At 46.1% G+C, this 20,323-nt stretch overlaps 1 protein-coding gene across 3 annotated transcripts in view; it reads left to right on the top strand.

Moving 5' to 3' along the window:
• The window catches only part of KCNIP2 (potassium voltage-gated channel interacting protein 2), a 564,205-nt gene that overhangs the window by 427,297 nt on the left and 116,585 nt on the right, over positions 1-20,323 (top strand). The window contains exon 1 of one of the 3 annotated variants that reach the window (XM_077455682.1): positions 18,451-19,477. The exons of the other annotated variants lie outside the window; for them this stretch is intronic. Within the exon in view, the coding sequence (XP_077311808.1) occupies positions 19,360-19,477 (118 nt within the window). The 5' untranslated portion in view covers positions 18,451-19,359. Of the gene's footprint in view, positions 1-18,450; positions 19,478-20,323 lie in introns of those variants that run through there. 3 annotated transcript variants of the gene reach the window in all.

The raw sequence follows: 20,323 nt of genomic DNA, 5'->3' as shown, positions 1-20,323 counted from the left end.
GTATGATTTATACCGGATGCATCTTAGTACATGGATCTCCTCTCCCCTATACTACTGCTGGGTATTCCTGTTTCCTGCAGCATAATGCATTAAGGATTTGTTGGGGAAAAAGCAATTTTATGTTTTATTTTAATGACTCCAATTAACGCCCAGATCTGCTGAAAGACAGCCATGGGGCAAAAAGATGACATCGTATTTAAAGAGGATTCAAAAAGGTGAAAAAAAAATGCTTTAACCTTATCACCCACAGAGGTAGATACGGTGGAAGCCTCAGATATCTGACTTCACATAGAAGTGTGCAGAGGGTGTGCCGGGGGTGCCTGAGCACACCCTAATCAGCCCGTGTGATACCGATTCCCCCCTACTTCCCATCCCCCCTCTGCAGTGCAGGAGTGGGGGAAGGGGTTGGTAAATATTTAATTAACCGGCCCCTTCCTTTTTCTAAATGAACACAGTTAGGCCGCGTACACACGCGCGGACTGTTCGCCCAACTTTGTCCGTCCAACAGTTTCAGCAAACAGTCCGCTCAAAATTAGCATGGACGGACATGCCCACACACGACGAACGAACAGTTTGCTGAAACCGTGCGCGATGACGTGAACAGCACGTATGACGAGACGAAAAATACAACGTCCTATACACTGCATTATAGCTTTCGGCGTGAAAATCCTTTCTGAGCATGCGCGCAACTTTGTTTGACGAACAAGCCTACACACGAGCGGGCTGTTCGCTGAAACAAGGTTTTTCAAATTCAGCGGACAGTTTTTCGGAATTTCCGAAAAACCTTGTCCGTCCAACTGTCCGCTGAAACTGTCCGCTGAAAGCCCACACACGAGCGGACTGTCCGCCCAAACACTGTTCAGCGGACAAAGTTGGGCGAACAGTCCGCCCGTGTGTACGCGGCCTGAGTGATCTGCGCCGATCGATCCTGTCTTCATTCTTGTCTGGAGCATAGTAAACTATGTTTTCTACAGGCTGCAGAGAATGGGACTGGGAAAAGTTTTTTTTTTTCCTCTGTCTCAAAAGTGACATTAGGGGTCTGTCTAGAGTGACCCTTGATATTTCAACAAATGCAATAGGCTGCGCACACCGATGCGACTTAATTCGATTGCGTGCAGCTTCAATGCCACAGGATGAAATCGCCAACATGCCACTTAGGGAGTATGAGGTGTATGGAACCCCAAAATCTAGAATCCACGCGATGTTCCACTGTATACTATTCCACTTGACCTCCGGAAAGGTATTCCCCCTTCATGACCAGGACATTTTTGCTATTCAGCACTGGGCTACTTTAAATGACAATTACGCGGTCATGCAACACTGTGCCAAAATAAATATATCAGTGCAGATGTCCCTGCTGAGGGATGCCGCTTATCTGCTCTCCCCTCCTCACACGCTGTCAGATAAGCATCATTGCCTGTTTAATCTGTGATTAGCTGTGATTGGACAAAGCTGATCACATGGTAAAGAGCCTATGTCCTAGGCTATTTACCGTGATCAGTGACGCACTGTGCCCAAGGGCAGGCATGTACTGGCCATCGGGACTACAGGGAATTTCCCGGTGGGCCGATGGCTCAGTGGGCCACTCTGATGTAAGGGAGGTGCTGATGGGACACTCTGATGTAAGGGAGGTGCTGATGGGACTCTCTGATGTAAGGGGGCTGCTGATGGGACACTCTGATGTAAGGGGGCTGGTGATGGGACACTCTGATGTAAGGGGGCTGCTGATGGGACACTCTGATGTAAGGGGGCTGCTGATGGGACACTCTGATGTAAGGGGGTGCTGATGGGACACTCTGATGTAAGGGGGTGCTGATGGGACACTCTGATGTAAGGGGGTGCTGATGGGACACTCTCATGTAAGGGGGTGCTGATGGGACACTCTCATGTAAGGGGGTGCTGATGGGACACTTTCATGTAAGGGGGTGCTGATGGGACACTCTGATGTAAGGGGGCTGGTAATGGGACACTCTCATGTAAGTGGGCTGCTGATGGGACACTCAAAATGTAAGTGGGCCGGTCTGGATGAAGTCCAGGGCCAAATTTCTGTCCCAGTCCAGCCCTGCCCAAGGGACACAATGCACCACCGATCACTGCGGGCACACATGGGCCGCAAGAATGGGAGGACGTCATATGACATCCACCTGGAACGAGAGTGCTCCTTCCCATCCGTCGTTTCGCTGTACGGCGGACAAGAAGCACCCAAAAAGAAAGCCCTATACCAAGGGGTCACCAAACTTTCTGAACAAAGGGCCAGTTTGCTGTGCTTCAGACTTTAGAGGGGCCAGACCATGGCCAGCTGGAGTAAACAACGTCTTTGGAATTAGGGGGTATATTAGTGCTTTGTAATTGGTGTCAAAAAGAGGAATAGTGCCCCATCATTGGTGTCAGTGGGAGGAATAGTGCCCTGTCATTGGTGTCAGTGGGAGGAATAGTGCCCCATCATTGATATTAGTGGGAGGAATAGTGCCCCATTATTGGTGTCAGTGGAAGGAATAGTGCCCCATCATTGTTGTCAGTGGGAAGAATAGTGCCCCATCATTGGTATTAGTGTGAAGAATAGTGCCCCATCATTGGTGTCAGTGAGAGGAATAGTGCCCCATCATTGGTATTAGTGGGAGGAATAGTGCCCCATCATTGGTATCAGTGGGAGGAATAGTGCCCCATCATTGGTAGTGGTGGGAGGAATAGTGACCCATCATTGGTGTCTGTGTTAAGAATAGTGCTCCATCATTGGTGTCAGTGGGAGGTATAGTGCCCCATCATTGGTATTAGTGGGAGGAATAGTGCCCTATCATTGGTATTAGTGGGAGGAATAGTGCCCCATCATTGGTAGTGGTGGGAGGAATAGTGCCCCATCATTGGTGTCAGTGTTAAGAATAGTGCCCCATCATTTGTGTCAGTGGGAGGTATAGTGCCCCATCGTTGGTATTAGTGGGAGGAATAGTGTCCTATCATTGGTATTAGTGGGAGGAATAGTGCCCCATCATTGGTATTAGTGGGAGGAATAGTGCCCCATCATTGGTATTAGTGGGAGGAATAGTGCCCCGTCATTGGAGTCAGTGGGAGGAATAGTGCCCCATCATTGGTGTCAGTGGGAAGAATAGTGCCCCATCATTGGTGTCAGTGGGAAGAATAGTGCCCCATCATTGGTGTCAGTGGGGGGAATAGTGCCCCATCATTGGTGTCAGTGGGAAGAATAGTGCCCCATCATTGGTGTCAGTGGGAGGAATAGTGCCCCATCATTGGTGTCAGTGGGGGGAATAGTGCCCCATCATTGGTGTCCGTGGGAGAAATAGCACCCCATCATCGTTGCCAGTCAAATAGAAGGAATAGTGCCGGAGGGCCGGATAAAGGCAAGCAAAGGGCCATATTCGGCCCCCGGGCTGCAGTTTTTTAAGACCACTGCCCTAGACTGTTCTGTGGAGCCAGTGGAAAAGTGCAGGAAATGCTGTGTGCCTGGCTGTGTGCGCTCTAAGGGGGAAATAGAACCAAATTCACAGTGCACTCGATTCTTTTTATGTTGTGTCTTTGAGTTGTGGAAATCCAGGTGGGTTGAGTTTCGGTTCTTGTTGAGTTGTTAGGATAATCTGTTGGTTTAGGACCATTTTGGCCAAAGTAATATAATGTTTGGATATGAAACGGTCCACCAAGCAATTCCTTTTTGTAGCTTACTGCTGAAATGGGGGCGGGGCAGGGACCTCAAACTGGGGCCAGGTTGGGGGGGGGGGGGGGGTTGCCCCAGGCTTGCTATTATTCTCTATGACCCCTAAGAATTATGTGGGTCAGGCTGCGTATTGCATGCTGTTTTCCATCAATGATAGGCAAGGTGGTGGAGAAACTCTCTAATTTATATGGGCTAGTTTTGTTTAGTTTATTTTAGTTAACACATTATTTGTATTACTATTACAGTCATTTTTATATGAGTTTCCCTTGTTTGTATGCTTTAAGTGTATCTAAACTCAATATAACTGCTTATTGCATTAAATAAGACAATAATTGCCCAATAGTCGCACTAAGCTCAAATACCTTGCAGTCACATGATGTAGCTCTACACCTACACCTCACTGTCCAATAGTGTGTGATGAAGCTCTTAGCCCAAGCATAATATGAAAGAACACACCCCATGGCCTCCCTTTAGATGTGCATGTTCCTCCATGCTGGCAACTAGGTGCTGTAGACTTTAGCTGGGCAGTCGGTTGCTTGATTACACACTATCAAACTTGCTTCTGGAACAGACTTGCATGGCTACTTTCTGCAACACCCACTGGCCAGCAGGAAGAACATGCACGTCCAAAGGGATGCTGAGGATGTGTTCCTTCATATATCACTAGCATCCTTTTAGATGTGCATGTTCCTCCCTGCTGGGAACTAGGTGCTGTAGACTTTAGCTGGGCAATCTGCTGATCAGTTGCTAGATTACATGCAATTACTTTTGCTTCTGGAACAGACAACACGGGTCATGTCTACAAAACCCACGGTTCACCAGTAAAAAAAATGCATGTCCAAAAGGATGCTGGAGATGTGTTCTTTCATATATCACTTGGGCTCAGAGTAGATTACGGCTATCTTTTGGGGCAAACTGGTGCATGCACAGTGAGAGTGACAACGCTGAGGATGGAGGATTGGCTAGAATAGCGTTGTCACATAGAGGGAAATGGCAGGATCACCTGAGTTCTTACTATCTCTACTGTCCACTGGAGTAAAAGATTGCACAGGCGTTACACAACAACCAGCCCATCACCATCAAAGCTGAAGTTTAGGTATTTTTGCATTATTCTGGATTTGACCCATGGAAGTATGTACAGTGTGTGCCATACCTGTGGGTCCCTCTAGAATCTGGAAATCACTGTATAGAGACCGCTACTACATTGCTACTACACTACTACTATACAGCTACTACAGTGATCCCCACTTGCTTCCTGTACTGAGCGGCTGCCCCAATGCACTGTGAACACAGGAGGTCAGTCGCCCTGAGAACACTTTGCATTCTCTCAATGACTGCAAAGCATTCTCTAATTGGGCCAATTGGAGGAGTGGGGCGGCGACATCCCAATCCCCACCTTGTCCAATCAGAGAACACTTCACATTCATTGAGAATTGCAAAGTGTTCTCTGAATGGTGCCCGTGCCATGCGAGCGACCTTTTGTGTTCAGTCAGCCGCAGGACATGGAACACGGAAACAAGTGAAGGAAGAGAAGGAGGGAAAAAAAAATAAGCCAGAAGGAAAGGAAATTGGAAAAAAGGAGGGGAGAAAAAAAAAAGAAAAGGAGTTCGAAAGAGAAAGCAGGAAAATGAATAGGAAAGATGAAAAGAATGGGAGAGGAAGAAAAAGGGAAAGGGAAGGCAAAGAACGAAAAAATAAAAACTAAGAGAACAAAAATAAGAGAGAAAAAGGAAGGAAAGGGAAAACGGGAGATATTTATGGAAAGAAAAATGGAAAGGAAATACAGAAAGAAAAGGAAGAGACGAAAGAGGGGAAGAGAAAAAGAAAGAAAGAAATGTAAAAGAAGGAAGGAAAGTGACGGGAAAGAAGAAAGGGAAGTAAGGAAAGGGAAAGGGAATCTAGGACAATGCAGGAAATGTAAGTCTACAGAAGGAAGGAAAGGGAAAGAGTTAAGGAAAAGGAAACAAAGAGTGCAATAGATAAGGAAAGAAGGAAATTGAGGAAATGGAGGGAAAGAAAAGACAGAAGGAAAGCAGAAAGATGGGAAAGGAGAGAAAATGGAAAGGAAATGCAGAAAGAAAAGGAAGGGACAAAAGAGGGGAAGTGAAAAAGAAAGAAAGGAATGTGAAAGAATAGAGAAAAGTGATGGGAAAGAAGAAAGGGTGATAAGGAATGGGGGAAGCAAATGTAGGACAAGTCTAAAGAAAGAAGGAAAGGAAAAGGAAACAGAGTACAATAAATAAGGAAAGAAGGAATGGGAAATAGAAAGGAAGGGAGTGGAAGAAGGAAGGAAAATAAAAGGAAGGAAGGAAAGACAGAAGGAAAGCAGAAGGAAGGGAAATGAGAGAAAATGGAAAGGGAAGGAAGAGAAGGAGAATGAGAGAAAGCATAAAATTTCAAATGAAAGAATAAAAGGGGAAAGAAGGAGAAGGAAGGGAAACAATAATGCAAGGACATGGAAAGGGAAGGAAAATAAGGGAGGGAACGAAGAAAGGAAAGAGAAAATTTTATGGAAATATAAAAGGAAAATAAGATAAAGAAAAATGGAAAAAAAATTGAAAAAAAGAAATGGAAATAAAGAAGGTAAGGGAAAGAAACTAGAAAGAAGCAGGGAAGGCAAGAAGGATAAGGAAGGGAAATAATGAAGGGAACGGAGGAAAGGGACTGAGAAAGGAAAGAATGGGTTAAGAAGGAAGGAAAAGAAGGAAAGGGAAATGATTATGACAACAATGGAAGGGAAAGAAATAAAGAAGAAAAGGGAAGGAAAAAAGAGGGGATAAGAAAAGAAAAAAAAGGGGTGTGAAGGAAAGAGATGGGAAATAAGAAAGTGAAAAAAAAGAGGGGGGGGGGGGGGGTGTAGGAAAAGGAAGCTAAAATAAGGAAGAAAAGGAAAGGGGAACCAAGAGAGGAATGGATGAGCAAAAAAGGTAAGGGAAGTGAAGATAAAGGTGGTGAAAGAAGAAAGGTTAAGAAAAAGACCAGACCGAAAGGAAAAGAAGGGACTGAAAAATTAATAATAGGAAGGAAGAGAAAGAAGAAGAGCAAGGCAGAGACATGAACAGGAAAGAAAGAGGAAGGTAGGAAAGGATGGGAAGGGAAGGATGTGGAACAAATAAAGCAAGAAAATTGAAAATAAAGAAAGGCGGGAAAGGAACAACTTTTTGGAAAGAAAAAAGGAAAGATAAGGCAAAGAATGAAGGAAAATATATAAAGAAGTAAAACAAAACAAAGAAAAGGAAGGGATATAAGGTAAACAAATGAAAAAAAAAAGGAGAAGGACAAGGAGAAAAGGAAGTACAGATGAAAGGAAAAGGAAATATTTATGAAAAGAAGAACAGAAAGAAAAAAGAAAAGAAGTAGGGAAATATAAAGAAAGGAATGTGAAAAAAATAAGGAGAGAGATGGGGAAGAAGAAAGGGATTGTAGGGGAAAGAAGGAACATGTTAGGGAGAAGGGAAACAAAGAGGAACGGATAGGGAAAGAAGGGCAGGGAAATTAAGGCAAAGGGGGGGTGAAAGAAGGAAGGGAAAGAAAAGGCCAGAAGGGAAGGAAAAGGAAGGGAAAGGGAAAGAAATGGAAAGAAGGGAGGGAAGGAATAAAAGGAGAATGAGAGAAAGCAGAAAAATGTAAAGTAAAAAAACTAAAGAATAGAATAGAAAGTGTAGGAAAGGGAATTGATAAAGTAAGAATGAGGAAAGAAGGGAGAGAAGAAGAAAGGAAAGGGGAAAATGTATGAAAAACATGGAGGCAAAAAAAAAAGAAAAGAAAGAGGCACAAATACATAAGGAAGAGACAGAAGGTAAAGAAACATGTAAAGAGTGGGGGGAGGGGAACAGGATAAGGCACAAAAAGGAAGAAGTGAAAATGAAGGAAAATCAGGAAAGGAGATTTAGAAAAGGAAAGAACTGGAATGGAAGGAAGTCAAGGAAGAAAGGAAAGAAAAATAATGATGGAAAGAATAGTGGAAAAGAGAGACCAAATGAAAAGGAAGGGGGAAAGAGGTAAAGAAAGGAATGTGAACGAAGGAATCAATAAAATGGGAAAGTAGAAAAAAAGGGAAAAAAGTATGAAAAAACGAATAAGAAGGCAATTAAGCAAGTAAAAGAGACAAAAAAACAGGAAAAAGAATAAAGGTAAGAAAAAGAGAAATGGAAAGAAGGAGGAAAGGAAAATGAAGGAAGGGAAGAATGGGAAGGGAAAAGAAAGAGAGGAAAAAAACAAAAGGAAAGGAAAGAAGGAAGGGAAGAAAAGAAGGTTACAAATGCTGTTGGTCTGTTCCTGGGTGAAGAACGGAATGGATTATAAAAATAGCCGGAATATTGGGAATAGGAATACAGTTTAATACCCAGCTGACGCTGGCTTGTCGTTTCTGGCATGAAAGCACGGTATGAACCCTCCAGGGGTTGCCAGTGACAAATTGACGCCCCGGAATGGCAGGACGTGCGAATCTCAGTGGCTGCGGATCCGCTTGGAGCTGCAATTCACATTGGACCCCCTTTTCACCACTTAGAGCACATTTCAGCCACAATGGCTCGATTGGCCTTCCAATGAACTCATTCATTTAACCCCTTCAAGGGACAGGAAAGTCAGCACCTAGCTTACTAGCATCCAGCCGCCAATCCAGCACAGGGCAGGTTAACGACGTAACATTCCTAATTGAATTTTGTCTCATAATGCCGGTCATTATGCTTCCCATAATAGGAGGAGAAAGGAAGCAAATTAATTAGAGGCCACTTAGATCCCGGGTTCAAAAGGAAATGGAAGCGGGCGTCACTTGGAGCCGTCGTAGAATGTTTTGTTTTTCAGTCTTGAGATTATCTGATCTTGATGATGTCATTCGCTAACTTATATCAGTTCCCAGTGAATCCCATTGGCACTGCACAGGCGCTGGCATGCGGAGGATGAACGGTTCCATCACACTTCCTATCTGTAGGAAGTGGCAAATGTTCACCCCGGTCACAGACTTTGATAACACCACCCCAGCCATTAATGTTTTTTTCTATTATAGCCCCCGTTGCCAGATCCATCAGGCTATGCCCACATATGCCATCCTAGCATAATATTCAACCCTCCACACCTTTTATATAAAATGCCATCCTCATTCAGCCTCTTTCATTAAAGCAGAACTTCGGCCAAAATGATCAAGATAAAAATGAATAGCCTATTAAAAGATACAATAACGAAGACAGCCTTTGCTGCAATATGCACCTTCAATCCAGAGCTCTCCCTTTTAGTCCTTTTTTTTTTCTACCACTAGATGTCCTCGGTCTGAGGGCCAGCATCATTCAATCCACTTTGTCCTGGAACCGACCCCCCCAGCCTGTGAATTAATTTCTTTCGCTCCCACTAGATGTCCTCGGTCTGATGGCCAGCATTATTCAATCCACTTTGTCCCAGAAAACCGCCCCCAGCCTGTGATTGGACAGTGAAAAGAGAAGCAGCTCATCGAAGAGCTTGTTTCTCTATATCTCTGCTCTCTCCTCTTATCAGCATGCTATGTTGTCAGTACTGGAACTGAACTGATTGGCTCCTTGTGCTGCTCTTCCCTCTCACACTCCAGCCCTGCTGTACTACACCGTGTCACATACATTCTTATACTGCTTGCATTTAAAAAAATATGTTTAATGATGAATTATTGAACACAGATCCACCTTGTGTATTTTATATCTACCTGGAGTTCAACTTTAAACAGGGAACTAAACCCTCCTATCCTTTACAGTAGAGTTGTCCCGATACTTGTACTCGCACAAATGCTCCCGATGCCTGATCCGATACCTGGGAGAGGCGGTGTAACATCAGGATAGGCGACCTGGCGCAACCGGAAGTCAGCAGGCGGAAAAATGGAAGTGACGCTCGTGTCGACGTCAGCATTTGGACATCCCGACGCCCATCTTGGTACACCCTGCACTCGGCCACAGTAAACCAGCAGCAGACATCTTGTTACACCCAGACCACATAGTTCGGGCCAGTTGTGTAACAAGATGGCCGCTGCTGCTTCTATGCGGCTGAGTGCAAGGAGTACCAAGATGGGCGTCGCAGGCAGCCTTTCCTTTCATGGCGTTTCAGTGCCTGCCCACTGGTGCCCATAAATGCCACCTATCAGTGCCCAATGCCTGTAAGTGCCGCCTATCAGTGCCAGCCACCTATCAGTGCCATCTATCAGTGCCAGCCACCTATCAATGCCATCTATCAGTGCCCAATGCCAATAAGTGCCCCTATCAGTGCCAGCCACCTGTCAGTTCCAGCCATCAGTCAGGTGCTCATCAGTGCGGCATATCAGTGCCCATCAGTGCCACCTAATCCTATCAGTGCTGCATATCAGTGTCACCTAATCTGTATTGTGCTCTGAAAACTGTCACATGACATTAAAAGAAAAGTATCGGTAATCGGTATCGGCGAGTACTTGAAAGAAAGTATCGGTACTTGTACTCGGTCTTCAAAAAGTGGTATCGGGACAAACCTACTTTACAGCCAAGGAAGCTGCCATCTTAGCCTCTATTCGATCAACAGTTGCCATAGTGATGCACATGTGATCAATTATGACGCCATTTGATGGCTTGACAGTTTGGGTTGAGAGCACAAGCAACTGTGGCAGTTATCATTCACTGCATGCCTACAATGTAACTGTTTTGGGAAGCAGTTAAATCGATGGGTTTAGTTTAATTTCAGCTACATATATTTTTATACTGTTTTATCACACACCAGCTGCAAGTTGAAATCATTCTTAGTGGGATTGGGGGGGGGGGGGGATTGTCTGATTTGGAATGTGGCAGAAAGAGGAGACAGTTTCTGAAGTGCCTTGAGGGTAGAATACATTAGTCATAGGCAGGCTTTGGTGTCCGCTACAGTTACAACACTTTATAGTGCAGGGACATGGGTGACCATGCCAAACTGCACACCCCCAAACCCCCCACCCCTCCCCAAGATGTTTTAGCATTATGTGTCAGCAACATCCCCCCCCCCCCACTAAAACACTGAGTAGCAGTCTGCATGCTTACCCCCTAAGCATAAATTCCCTCTCCCACCCAGCAGGGCCGGGACAAGGGGTGGGCAGGAGGGTGGCTGCCCCCTGGGCACTGTGCTATCATGTAAGGTGGAGGGGGGGGGGGGTGCCACAAGAAGATTGGGTTTGTGTTGGAAGGGGGGATTTAGGGGGTGGCAGGGGAGTAAGAATTGTTCTAAGAGGGGAAATTTGGATGTGTGTGCTAAGAGTGGTGATTCAGGGAGATCTGTGATGGGAGGGGGGACGGGGAAGAGGATTTGTGCTAGGAGGGAGGATTTGGGGGCTTTGTGATAGAAGAGGCGATATGGTAGGGGGGAGGGAAATTGAGCAAGCAGGGGAATATTTTTTTTTTTGAGGGGGGTGGGGAGACTTTGCTAGTAGAGATGATTGGGGGTAATTTGTGTTAGGAGGAGAAATTTGGAGGAGGGGATTTATGCTAGGAGGAGGGGTTGGGGGAGGGGGTATTTGTGCTGGAAGGAGGGATTTGGAGGGCTGCAAAATTTTAGGGATAGAGGATTTGTGCTAAAAGGGGTCATTTTTTTGGGGGGGGTTGAGCATTTGTGATGGGGAGATTTGGGGATGGGGGGCAAAGATTTGTGGTGAGAGGATATTTCAGCAGGGGGGTGGATTTGTACTGGGAGGAGGGGGAATTAATGCTTAGGGGGTATACATGATTAGTGCTTCGTTTTCTGGGAGGGATATTTCTGCTGACACAAACTGCTCATGCAACTTGGTGGGGGGGGGGGGGGGTGTAGGGGGATGGGCAAAGTTTGGCATGCTTGCCCTGGGCTCTAGATTACCTTGTCCTGGCACTGCCTCCCAGTACAAATCCACCCACCTGCTAAACTCCCCCTCTCAGCACAAATCTTTGCCCCCCCCCACCAATCCCCCTGTGCAAATGCCCCCCCCCCACAAAAAATGCAACCCTCCTAGCACAAATCCTCAAACCCTAAATTTTCCCTTCCTGGTAAACATCCCCCCAGCACAAATCTTCTTCCCCCATCCCCCCTCCCAACACAAATCTCCCTAGATCACCACTCTTAGCATCCCCCACCCCCCTCCAATTTCCCCTCCTAGAATAATACCCCGTCACCCCCAAATTCTCCCTTCCAACACAAATCCCCCCCCCCCCACCTCACATGATACCGCTGTGCCCAGGGCACCCGACCCTCCTGCTAACCCCTTGTCCGGCCCTGAGTGCAGTACTTACCTTTCAAAAGGATCTTCAAGAACAATGATCCTGGACCCCGGGAGAGGTGTCACCATAGAGTACTTGTTGCAGTCTTTTGTTCTTTCTCTCAAGGTGTTCTTAAAGCCCCAGGCGTCTTCTGATCAGGAAGTTTTATGCCCAATCTGTCAATAGTGAGAAGGTGACTTCTACTCCCGATCAATATCTCATCAGTGATGATCTTTAATAAGAAAACCTGTCAGATGCACAGCCATGGCCCGGATTTTGCTGGATGAGCCATTATATACGATTCTACCCAATGGCACTAAATAATGGTTTGCTCAGCAAAATCCCTCCGACCCCCGTCCTTCCGTACGATGGGATGAGTTCAGGAGCCGTACAAGGTGATGTCATAGTGATGGAGGAAGCGGGGAGACCATTCCTGGTTGTAGAGTTAAAGGAGGTCTACGATCTGAGAAATCAACTTAAACTTTTACAGTCCAAATACAAACCTTAAGATGTATACAGGAAATGCAGCTTACTTGTTCACTCATTGATCCTGGCATAGCTGTACTGCACCAGTCATTGATCCTGGCATAGCTGTACTGCACCAGTCATTGATCCTGGCATAGCTGTACTGCACCAGTCATTGATCCTGGCATAGCTGTACTTCCCCAGTCTTTGATCCTGGCATAGCTGTACTTTTCCTGTCTTTGATCCCAGCATAACTGTACTGCACCAGTCTTTGATCCTGGCATAGCTGTACATCACCCGTCTTTGATCCTGATATAGCTGTATTTCACCTGTCTTTGATCCTGGCATAGCTGTACTTCACCAGTCTTTGATCCTGATATAGCTGTACGTCACCAGTCTTTGATCCTGGCATAGCTGTACTGCACCTGTCTTTGATCCTGGCATAGCTGTACTTCACCAGTCTTTGATCCTGATATAGCTGTATTTCACCAGTCTTTGATCCTGGCATAGCTGTACTGCACCTGTCTTTGATCCTGATATAGCTGTACTTCACCAGTCTTTGATCCTGATATAGCTGTATTTCACCTGTCTTTGATCCTGGCATAGCTGTACTGCACCAGTCTTTGATCCTGGCATAGCTGTACTTCAACGGTCTTTGATCCTGGCTTAGCTGTAGTGCATCAGTCTTTTATCCTGGCATAGCTGTACTTCACCAGTCTTTGATCCTGATTTACCTGTATTGCAACGGTCTTTGATCCTGGCATAGCTGTACTTCCCCAGTCTTTGATCCTGGCATAGCTGTACTTTTCCTGTCTTTGATCCCAGCATAACTGTACTGCACCAGTCTTTGATCCTGATATAGCTGTACTTCACCAGTGTTTGATCCTGGCATAGCTGTACTGCACCTATTCTTTGATCCTGACATAGCTGTACTTCACCCGTCTTTGATCCTGATATAGCTGTACTTCACCAGTCTTTGATCCTGATATAGGGGTACTTCACCAGTCTTTGATCCTGGCATAGCTGTACTTCACCCGTCTTTGATCCTGATATAGCTGTACTTCACCAGTCTTTGATCCTGATATAGCTGTACTTCACCAGTCTTTGATACTGGCATAGCTGTACTGCACCTGTCTTTGATCCTGGCATAGCTGTACTTCACCCGTCTTTGATCCTGATATAGCTGTACTTCACCAGTCTTTGATCCTGGCATAGCTGTACTGCACCTGTCTTTGATCCTGGCATAGCTGTACTTCACCAGTCTTTGATCCTGATATAGCTGTACTTCACCAGTCTTTGATCTTGGCATAGCTGTACTGCACCTGTCTTTGATCCTGGCATAGCTGTACTTCACCCGTCTTTGATCCTGATATAGCTGTACTTCACCAGTCTTTGATCCTGATATAGCTGTACTTCACCAGTCTTTGATCCTGATATAGCTGTACTTCACCAGTCTTTGATCCTGATATAGCTGTACTTCACCAGTCTTTGATCCTGACATAGCTGCACTGCACCTGTCTTTGATCCTGGCATAGCTGTACTGCACCAGTCTTCGATCCTGGCATAGCTGTACTGCACCTGTCTTTGATCCTGGCATAGCTGTACTTCAACAGTCTTTGATCCTGGCTTAGCTGTAGTGCATCAGTCTTTTATCCTGGCATAGCTGTACTTCACCAGTCTTTGATCCTGATATACCTGTATTGCACAGGTCTTTGATCCTGGCATAGCTGTACTTCCCCAGTCTTTGATCCTGGCATAGCTGTACTTCACCAGTCTTTGATCCTGGCATAGCTGTACCGCACCTGTCCTTTGATCCTGGCATAGCTGTACTTCACCAGTCTTTGATCCTAATATAGGTGTACTTCACCAGTCTTTGATCCTGGCATAGCTGTACTTCACCTGTCTTTGAGCCTGATATAGCTGTACTTCACCAGTCTTTGATCCTGATATAGCTGTACTGCACCTGTCTTTGATCCTGGCATAGCTGTACTGCACCTGTCTTTGATCCTGGCATAGCTGTACTGCACCAGTCTTTGATCCAGTCATAGGTCTAATGCATCAGTCTTCGATCCTGGCATAGCTGTACTTCACCAGTCTTTGATCCTGGTATAGCTGTACTTCACCAGTCTTTGATCCTGGCATAGCTGTACTTCACCAGTCTTTGATCCTGGCATAGCTGTACTTCACCAGTCTTTGATTCTGGCATAGCTGTACTTTTCCAGTCTTTGATCCTGGCATAGCTGTATTTTACCAGTCTTTGATCCAGTCATAGGTCTAATGCATCAGTCTTTAATAATGTAAACTTGTAGTCCACCAGCACAGTTTATAGCTGTACTGCACCAGTCTTTGATAACTGTACTGCTCCAGTCTTTGATCTTGGCATAGCTGTACTTCACCAGTCTTTGATCCTGACATAGCTGTACTTCATCAGTCTCTTTGATCCTGGCATAGCTGTACTGCACCAGTCTTTGATCCTGGCATAGATGTACTCTAACTGTGCTCTATCGAATTTTCTGCAGGTTCTAATGCACATTGTGAAAAGCTCACAGTGTGCAGTGAAATCAGAGTAAGCCATATCCGTCCAGGGGAGGAGGCGGTACAACTGTGCAAGGCTGAAGGGAAGGCCGGAGTTCAGATTTAACAATTTGCATATCAGCTAAGCTTTAATTAGCACCTAAAGTTCAACACTGAAACCTAACCCTTATCAAACCCCAAATAGCCAATCCAAGACAGATAGGGGACTCTCAGCCAATCAGGTATAGCACAGGCTTTCCTCATTAACATTTGTAGAGGAGGAGGGAGTAGAGGGATGACCCTACTAGTGCACTTCTTCTCTTATATTTATTTCAGGTACTTACTGTATAAACTACTTTACATTTACATCAGACCCTGCCCTAAAGGAGCTTACAATCTAATGACTTACTAAGGCAAATTTACTTACCGGTATGTCTTTGGAGTGTGGGAGGAAACCCATACAAATACACAGAGCTACACCCTACTAGTCAGGAGTGAGAAAGTGCAAAACTGACCCCTTTCTTTGGGTGGCCTGCCTAAGCAAGGCCTACCTACCCAAGTACTAGGTAGGGCTTCCAAAGGGAGACGCCATGGGAGGGGGAGAACCTGACCAAGAGGCCACGTGACCTCCCCCCTAAGACTTTCAGGGCAAGCCAGAGGACCTACACCCTACTAGTCGGGAGAGAGAAAGTGCCAAACCGACCCCTTTCTTTGGGTGGCCTCCCAAAGCAAGGCCTACCCAAGTACTAGGTGGGGCCAGTGGCGTACTAAAGGGGTGAGGGACAGACCCACCCAGGTGACACACATTGGGGGGTGAGAGGTACTGCTCAAGAACCCCAAATGGCACGATATACCACCCTGACCTGGCACGATATACCACCCTAACATGGCACTATATACCACCCTGACCTGTCTCTATATACCACCCTAACCTGTCTCTATATACCACCCTGACCTGTCTCTATATACCACCCTAACCTGTCTCTATATTCCACCCTGACCTGGCACTATATATCACCCTAACCTAGCACTATATACCACCCTGACCTGGGACTATGTACCACCCTGACCTGACACTATATACCACCCGGTCCTGCCACTATATACCACCCTAACCTGTCTCTATATACCACCATAACCTGTCTCTATATACCACACTAACCTGGCACTATATACCACCCTAACCTGACACTACCACCCTGACCTGGCACTATACACTACCCTAACCTGACACTATTTAGCACCCTAACCTGGCACTATATTACCTAACCTGCCAGTATACTACCCTAATGTCTTTTGACGTAGATGTGCGGTGCACTGCCTGCTCGCCTGGGAGGGGGTGAGATATAGGATCCGCCCCAGGTGCCAAATGCTCTAGGTACACCCCTGGGCAGTGGTGGTGCGTCCATAACGGGCACAGGAGTGCTGCACCCTCTCTCCTGGCAGCGCTCTATCACCATAGATAGATTCATGTATTGCACCTATTCAGGTGTCCAGCCCCATTTCGGGCACCAGGCACCTGAATTCCAGTGGCGGGGGTGTTTTTTGGAAGCACCCGATTAGAGCCGTAGGCTGTAATAGGCGCCCAAAAAGGTGAACAGCGGGCGCAATGCTGTTCACTCAGCTGTTTGTTAGCAAAGCGAAGGAATTCGTTTTGCTAGCACTGAACCGCCTCTCAGCCAATCAGGTGCTCAGGTCTGTTACCTGTCCCCTGGTTGGCTGAAACGTCAGGCGCTGTGATTGGACACCTGATAGAGAGGACGGAAGAAGACATTGAGGAGCGCGCAGGACACCGCTGCTGACCCGTAAGTGCCGGGCGATGCACACTGGCAGCATTTGATGGGGCACAGTAGCGGCAATTGATGGGCACACTGGCAGCATTTGATGGGCACACTGGCAGCATTTGATGGGCACACTGGCAGCATTTGATGGGGCACAGTAGCAGCCATTGATGGGGCACAGTAGTGGTGAAGGGCACCCTGGCAGCAATTGATGGGCACCCTGGCAGCAATTGATGGGTACAGTAGATGCGTTTGATGGCACAGTGGTTGCGTTTGATGGCACAGTGGCTGCGTTTGATGGGCACAGTGGCTGCATTTGATGGGAACAGCGGCTGCCTTTGATGGGCACAGTGGCTGCATGTGATGGCACAGTGGCTGTGTTTAATGGGCACAGTGGCAGCATTTGATGGGCACAGTGGCTGCACTTGATGAGCACAGTGGCTGTGTTTGATGGGCACAGTGGCACAATTGATGGGAACAGTAGCTGCATTTGATAGCACAGTGGCTGAAATTGATGTTGTCTTTTTCACTTTGTTTGCGCCGCCCCCCCCCCCCCCCCCCCCCACAAAAAAAATTTGAGCACCAGCTGCCACTGCCCCTGGGTGGAGCTCCCACAAAGAGAGACCCCATAGGAGGTGGAGAACCAAGAGGCCACATGCCCTCCCCCCTCAAGACTTTCAGGGTAAGCCCGAGGACCTACACCCTATTAGTCGGTAGTGAAAAAGTGCCAAACTGACCACTTTCTTTGGGAGGCCTGCCAAAGCAAGGCCTACCCAAATACTGTCTGGGACTCACTCAATGGGAGACCCCATGGGAGGGGGATAACCTGATAAAGAGGCCACATGCCCTCCCCCTCAAAACTTTTAGGGCAAGCCTAAGGACCTACACCCTACTAGTCGGGAGTGAAAAAGTGCCAAGCTGACCCCTTTCTTTGTGAGGCCTGGTGAAGCAGGCGACTCAAGTACTAGGTGGGGTTTTCCCCAAAGGGAGACCCCATGGGAGGTGAAGAACCTGACCAAGGGGCCACGTGTCCTCCCCTATCAAGACTTTCAGGGAAAGCCCGAGGACCTACACCCTACTAGTGGGGTGTGAGAAAGTGCCAAACGGTCTAAGTGCAACAACATAAAAAGGGGAAAGTGGAGAAAGAGCTTCAGGTGTTCATTCCTGGCTGCTGCAGGTTCGAAAAATCAAGGACACCAGCAAAGTGCTAGCCATTGAGCTGCCCTTTTTTTGCCCCATCTACGGTTGGCAATGACCAACCTGTATGGCTTAACTGCAGTTTAGAAAAGTAAGGTCACTGACCTTGCTATGCTCTCTGGCAGTGGTCTTTATTCAGTTACATGATCAATTAAACAGAATTACAGATATTTTGGTAGATAATATCCTTTCCATTATCACAGTTTATAATTGGGGTTCACAACCAAAAGCGTGGTCCAAAATTTTACCAAAATTTTTCAGCCCCGCCCCAAAAAAAACAGCAACTCAAGTCTTCATGATGAAGACTCTCAAACTGCAGGAGCTAATACACATTTGGCATGCACTTCTAACAGTTTTAAGTCATATTTTAAACTTGTTCCATAAAAGGACTCAACTTTCTTAGTGGTGTTAAAGTACTAATTTGGTCTGCCACAGTCAACAGTAACATCGCAAGCATTGTTTCACATAATTGCCTGTACATGTCAAAAGTATTACGAGATATTCCTGCGATAGTGTGAAATCAGCTAATACAAAACAGCGTCGGAGAGAGCTGCGAGGAAAGGGATGGGAGCTGGGAGTTCGAGCTTTGCATATCTGTGACAGTAACAAAGGGAGGGAGGGGGAACACGGTTCTCTCCATCCACAGACAACCTACATACACTTCAACCAGTTCCTCTGCTCCTTTAAGTCTTTGGCATCTGCAGGCTTGGGAGAGAAGATAGGTTGCTTCTGTGCTGGAAAAAGAACTATGAGGCTAGCAGATCTTTAGGGGAGAACTTTAGGCAAGCCCAAATTTCCAGGGTCGGTAGACTTAAAAAAAATCTGACATTGAACGTAGCTGCTGAAACTTGGATATCATTTGTTGCAAAGCTTCAACTTGAAAGATTCAACTTCACGCCGAGTGGTTACCTAAGAGGAGAAGATCTGGAGACCAGCGATCCTGCCTCAGCAAGCTTCAAAGGAGATCTTGAAGGGTAGAAGAGTTTTCTGCCTTTGGTGATACAGCAAGTTCAAAGGACGACTTGCCTTGCCTTGGCCAAAATATCTTAAAAGGAGATCTTCAGGGGTAGAAGATCTCCTGGAGATCTGGGTTTCTGCTTTTGGTGAAACAGCAAGCTTCAAAGGACCACTTGCAGTGCCTGGTCAAAAAAAGAAAAGAAAAGAAAAAGATAAGGGTGGAAGACCTGTTAGAGATCTGGGTTCCTGCCTTTATTACTACAGGAAGCTTCAAAGGACCACTTGCCCTGCCTGGCCAAAAAAAAAACCTAAAAGGAGATCTTCAAGGGTGGAAGATCTGTAGGAGACCTGGATTCCTGCCTTTGGTGCTAGAGAAAGCTTCAAAGGACCACTTGCCTGGCCAAAAAAAAAAGGAGAAAAAAGGAGCCTAGCCTCTGAGAAATGTAACCCTCAAATGCAAGACTTATGGAGGAAGAGATCACAAGGAAAGTCCCCGACAGGGATGGAGCCAGTTAGTTTTGTGTCTCCAGATGGTAGATGGTGAAAGAGAGGGTATCAAGGTCCTACCTCCGTCCTCAGTGCTTTGGTACTACCCAGGATGTCCTGGGAGGAGGAGTGGCATTCAGAAGGATTCCAGACTTTGGGCATTGTTTTTCTGATCTTCAGCTCTCTTAAACTTCTGCATTTATTGGGGATCATAGACTTTTCGGAAGAAGGTAAGACCACCACCAGGAGATGACGAGTAGGCAGGTGAATGATGGGTGAATGTAGCTTTTCATACCACATTTTGTTAGTATATGCATATGTGAAATCCACCGTCAATATACTGAGGACCTTTTATTTGGTTACATTTTCCTGCCCCCCCCCCCCCCAATAATTTAGGAAACCATGGTCGATCACATTTAAAGGCTCCACTAGGTCCCCCCCCCCCCAAAAAAAAAAAAATTTCTAATTAACTAGTGAGCACTGTACATATCCAGTGTCCTAATATTTCACTGACTGCATGCTTGTTCCTAGCCAATACCTCACTAAGTGGATCTGTCAGTTCTGAAATGTGTACCTTCAACAATAAGTTGGCAGCACCAACACCAGGATTTTAGGTCAGGCCATAAAAAACTGTTTTAGAGCAAATATTGGGGGGCTTTTGGTTTTGCTTGTAGTAACCATTTTTGTAAATAAGAATTCTGATTTGCTTCAATTTTACGCTTATTTTTATTTTTCAGTTCTACTTATTAAGCCCAGTTGGTTTCTTACCTTCGATGTTCCAATGTCCATTAAGATAAGCTCTTAGCACCCTGTTCAGCTTGAACCTGTTGTAGTCCAGTTCCCCCCATAAATTCTCCTTGAATTCCTCAGGTGTATTCATTGGCAGTGCTATACTATAGTTATATTTGGTGTGCTTTAACCCTCTGCCTATATATACTGAATATATATGCTATATTGTTAAAAGTATTGGGACACCTTCCTTTGCACGCACATGAACTTTAATGGCATCCCAGTCTTAGTCCGTAGGGTTCAATATTGAGTTGGCCCACACTTTGCAGCTATAACAGCTTCAACTC

The sequence above is a fragment of the Lithobates pipiens genome, unplaced genomic scaffold (genome assembly GCF_037356315.1).
Source record: "Lithobates pipiens isolate NorthernLeopardFrog02 unplaced genomic scaffold, aLitPip1_a1.2 Scaffold_25, whole genome shotgun sequence".
Taxonomy (NCBI): Eukaryota; Metazoa; Chordata; class Amphibia; order Anura; family Ranidae; genus Lithobates; species Lithobates pipiens.
The sequence above is the reverse complement of the archived record's forward strand: the minus strand, read 5'-3'. Positions and strand labels throughout refer to the sequence as shown.